Raw genomic sequence first — 4,525 nt, 5'->3', positions numbered from 1 at the left:
GTTAAGTAAAGCTTTTTGCTTCCTTGCTTCTTTTTCTCCTACCCTTTCCCCCGGCCTCTTCCCCTCTCGGGGCAGCCTGGCACGGAATCAGACGCTGCTGCCCTCAAGAGAAGGACGGGGGAAATCAAAAATACATAAACAAAAAAATAATTAAAAAAAAAAAAAATAACAAAGAAAATGGAGAGGCCGCCGCACCACCGGAGCCCGGCCCTCAGAGGGCAGCTCGGGGTGCTCCGCCCCGCAGGGGCGAGGCCGGAGCCAGCGACTGCCGTTGCTCTCCGCCGTGGTGACGGTGACATCGGCGCTCGGGCGAGGCGGGACCGGGCCGGGGAGGACCGGAGCGGAGCGGCACCAGCTGTGCGCAGAAAACTAGCGGCGGGCGGCTCCGCCGAGTCCTCGCAGGTGGAGGCCACTCTGGCGACGGCACTGAGTAGACATCTCCGGGCAGGAGCCGGGCCGTGCTAGCCGGGCTGCCGCGGGCCGCCGGAGGGGCGGAGCGGGGCGGTGGGTCCGGGCCTTCCCATGGGCAGCGATCCCTCCGCGGTCCGGGACCACCTTCGGGCAGCAGGGAGCGGGCAGCGGTGAGCGGCCGGAGCCTGAAGCGGCAAATGGATACCACGGCGGCGGACGAGCTGGCCAACGCCGCCGCCCGCGGTGACCTGCAGCGCCTACGGGAGCTGCTGGACGGCACGGCAGACCCCAACGCGGTCAACTCTTACGGCCGGACCCCCATTCAGGTAGGGAGGCCGGAGGACACGGGGCTTGCGGGAGGCGGGCAGGGGAGAGCGGCCCTTACATGCCCGAGGAGCGGCGGACCTGAGCAGCCTCCGGATTTGACCGCCCCCCGACACCTGTATTTGGCTGCTGTCGAAACGTCGCAGCTGTTCCCCTCGCCTTTGTGGAAAGGCGAAAGTCTGTGACGGCCGCAACAGAGAGGTTTTAATCTTAGCAATCCTCGACTTTATTTTAACCAACTGAGATAGGATGACTCAAACCCGAGAACTTCAATGCTCATCTCGCAATACACGTGCAATAAAAAGTAACTAGTCAGCTTTTCAGAAAGAATTACCCTTTCGTCATACCTAGGCTTCTGCTTTAAACATCTATTAGTATTTTACCTCCTCTCTCATAAAATAAAATAAAAAAAAAAGGTATATTAACTGACTCTCACTAGATATTCACTGACCCTTACAAGCAGAATTATCCGGGTGCGATAGTCTTGCCCCGAGAACACCACAGGTAAACAGCCAACACTCCCTCCTTGTGGGGGACTGCCTGCATTTTACAGTCGCGTCAACGTGTAGATAGATGTAGTGCTCGGAGGCGAAGTACACACTAGATTCATGAAGCTGAGTTGATTTCCGAGCTAGTTCTTCTACCCAGCTTCTTCTTAAATTTTCAAAATACAACGAAACTGGTATAACCTGCGCAGCTATATTTAAGTTTTACGGCCAGCGCTTGCGAAACTCTCTGCTACAAAATGTCGGAGCAGCATATCACTCGAAACACGTACCTGATGCCGTCCTCTGACATGTTTTTTTTCTGCACCTTTGTGCTGCAGGGATTTAGCTGCTGCGCTGGACCCTCTGCCAGGTGCACTGCGGAAGGCTCCGTTTTAGAGAACGGCGAGCCCGGGGGGGAGGGCTCCGGAACATTTTGATGCAGCACTGGGCAGGAGGCTGAGGCTAAGGGTGCGGTCTGGGGCTCTCTTGAGGGTGAGGGCAGCTCGGGCGCAGTCCCTCAAAGAGGGCATGTTCCCCCCACACGCGTGTCCCCTTGCCGAACACCTCCTGGAAGAGCTTCCAGAGCGAGGGGGGGACTGAGGCATCCCGCGGGAGCCTCTCCACCGGGACGGTTCAGCGGCTCCCCTTGCAGAGCAGCTCGGGACTCGCCATCGGTTCCCGCGGTGGCCACCGGCAGCAGGACGGTCCCTCTGCCCCGCGCCTGCCATTCCCCCGCAGGCGCTTGTCGCAGAGCAGCCCCGGTACAGGCCTGCACGCCCCGGCCTCGATGGGGCTCTAGCGTAGCTCTGCCTCACCTATTCCCCGCTAGGGGAAGGAGTATTTCCCCCGACTGCCCAACGCTCCCTCCCGGTCCGTGCTCACCGCCGTTCACGCCTCCTCCGGAGCTGACCTGTAGGCCTCATCTGCGGATTTCCCGCTCCTGTCCTTGGGCGATCCCGGCTCTTGGGGGACGGAGGGAGAGAGCGTGAGGGCTGAGGGGGGACGCTAACTCTGTCTCTCCCCGCAGGTGATGATGCTGGGCAGTCCGCGGGTGGCGGAGCTGCTGCTGCAGCGCGGCGCCGACCCCAACCGCCCGGACCCGCGCACCGGCTGCTTCCCGGCGCACGACGCGGCCCGCTCCGGCTTCCTGGAGACGCTGGCGGCGCTACACAGGGCAGGGGCGCGCCTCGACCTGCCCGATGGCAGCGGCCGCCTCCCCCTCGACGTGGCGGCGGGGGGCCCGCACGGACCCGTGGCCAGGTTCCTCCGCCACCCGCCGCCGCGCGCCTAACGGCCTCCTTTGCCGCCCCCTGCCCTAATTTATTGCTCGTGTCCGCCTCGGGAGATATAAAGTCTTGTAGCACCCACTTGCTGTAAATAACCCTCCCATTGCACTTCCCCACGTATGAGGGGCAGGCGGAACATCTCTTCTTTTGTACACTACATCTTGCACGTGTCTGTAATGTTATCCTGCACTTGAAATTCCACTGCCCTCCACGCCCCTCTTTTCTTGCACTACAGTCCAAACACGGTGAAGAAAACTAAATATGAAGGAATCCCACCGCGCAGAGGTGTCACAATAAATCCTTCAACTCTTCCTGTTTTGACAGGACCGTGTCTGGTCTTTCTGTTTACCCTTCTTCCCCGGGGTTCCCCGCTTTCACGACCCAGCCCTCCGTTTGAAGGGGACAGGAGAAGCTCCGGGCCCAAGCCGACAGCTCCCCGTTTGATGTCAGTCTTCAGTTATATCGGACTCAAGGGGCGCTGCCTCTCCCTAGCAAAACCGGCCGGGACAGTGGGGAATTAAGACTTCCTGGCGTGATCGAGGCTTTGGCAAATACCTTCTTAAAACCACGTAAGATGCTCTACATGTCTGTACATGAGCCCGTGGTGCATCCATGGCTTTTCCCATGAAGGTTGTAAACATCTGACATGGAAGGAGAAAATAGAATTGTGTCTCTGCAAGCTCGATGCCGCCCTCGCTCGAATAAATAAGCGTTTTAACAACTTGCAGGTGATTTTTCCCCGAGATACTGTAGGTTTCACAGTATTTTGAAGATATCACAACAGCTGCAAAACGAAAGCAGTGTGAAACAAAAAACTAAAAATCATACGTCCAAGCCCGGCCTCAGGGTTTCCCAAGTTGCTCGAAGGCGGCACGTTTGGTAGCGAAACAAAACCCCCTTTGTAACAAGTGGTCCCGCTGGAGGAGGAAGGGGTGCGGCGGTAGGAATTGACTAGTATCTTACGGACTGTCCCGGCAAGGGGAAGTTGGAAGTCGGCACCCCACGGCACAGCAGCTGCGCAGCCCAGCCTCTGCCACACGGACACCCGCTTCGCTGAGGCGGGTCCCAACCCCACCGCTGTGCTGCAGTAAGAACCCCGGCAGCAGTGGGCACGGCTGGGAGACCCTGCCAGCCTGACGGGGCGCTCCCGGGGCTGCGCTTACTCGTCCTGCGCCTGAGGGACTGAGCGGCGGAGGAAGCAACGCGGGGCAGCGGGACAGCTCCGATCTCGTTCTCCAGCGCAAATCCCGGGCACTTTGCAGAGCTACCTGCAGAGAGCTGAATGAAGTTAAATGTAATATATACACTTTTTGTAATGTATTAGAACGTGTTATTTATTACAGCAATTTCACACTTGTTTTATGTTTAGTTTATATAGTGCTTTAGAATTGCTTTATAATTACTTCGTATAAGTTAGCACACTATTTATATGTATGCCATTTATCTATGTAACACGTCTATGTAATACCTATATAAAAATACGCATAATATGCGTATATACAACATACTTTATTATTATGTATCGAGCCTGAGTATTTACCTATACATTTTTCTTCTATGTAATACGCTGATGTTTAATTATATGCATATAAAATATCGGAAAAATCACATTATGTTCAGTCCCTATTTTTTTTTTATTATAAGTATGTTTAGGATATGTATTTCATACATACATTTAAATAGAATATATATAAAATTACACTGTGAGACGATAACACCTTATTAAATTGTACTGTATTCTTAGTACATGGCATAGCTATAACTGAGCCAAGGACAACACTAGGGATGCAGCAGTCAAGCTCCTGCATCCCATGCCTGAAGGAACTGGGATGGAGCTGGGACCAGACACGGAGATGAGCCAAATCTAGAATCTGATCACAGGTAAGGGTCTAATGAACTGTGTTTCCACCTTCAATTAGACCAGTATTCCTGTTTTAAAGGTTCGCTTTCTCGAAGAACCAGAATCTATTTAAATTTTTTAATATTTCCATTACAATTTATGAAACAACAATAGTC

General features: G+C 54.7%; 1 protein-coding gene across 1 annotated transcript; it reads left to right on the top strand.

Moving 5' to 3' along the window:
• Positions 1-281: 281 nt before the first annotated feature.
• On the top strand, positions 282-2,811 carry LOC133206599 (cyclin-dependent kinase 4 inhibitor B-like). Its single transcript, XM_061342704.1, has 2 exons — positions 282-737; positions 2,251-2,811. Exons 1-2 carry the CDS (start codon positions 609-611, stop codon positions 2,512-2,514), a joined length of 393 nt encoding a protein of 130 aa, XP_061198688.1. The 5' UTR covers positions 282-608; the 3' UTR covers positions 2,515-2,811.
• Positions 2,812-4,525: the final 1,714 nt, after the last annotated feature.

Source organism: Neopsephotus bourkii, unplaced genomic scaffold (assembly GCF_033783945.1).
Source record: "Neopsephotus bourkii isolate Nb327-2 ecotype Australia unplaced genomic scaffold, CSIRO-AGI_Nbou_v1 NB_1814, whole genome shotgun sequence".
NCBI classification, from domain to species: Eukaryota; Metazoa; Chordata; class Aves; order Psittaciformes; family Psittacidae; genus Neopsephotus; species Neopsephotus bourkii.
The sequence above is the reverse complement of the archived record's forward strand: the minus strand, read 5'-3'. Positions and strand labels throughout refer to the sequence as shown.

Excerpts from the sequence above, each read along its gene's own strand:
- LOC133206599 (XM_061342704.1), top strand. The coding sequence starts at position 609 with ATGGATACCACGGCGGCGGACGAGCTGGCCAACGCCGCCGCCCGCGGT. Across the intron at positions 738-2,250 it reads ACGGCCGGACCCCCATTCAG|GTGATGATGCTGGGCAGTCC; the intron begins GTAGGGAGGCCG and ends CTCTCCCCGCAG.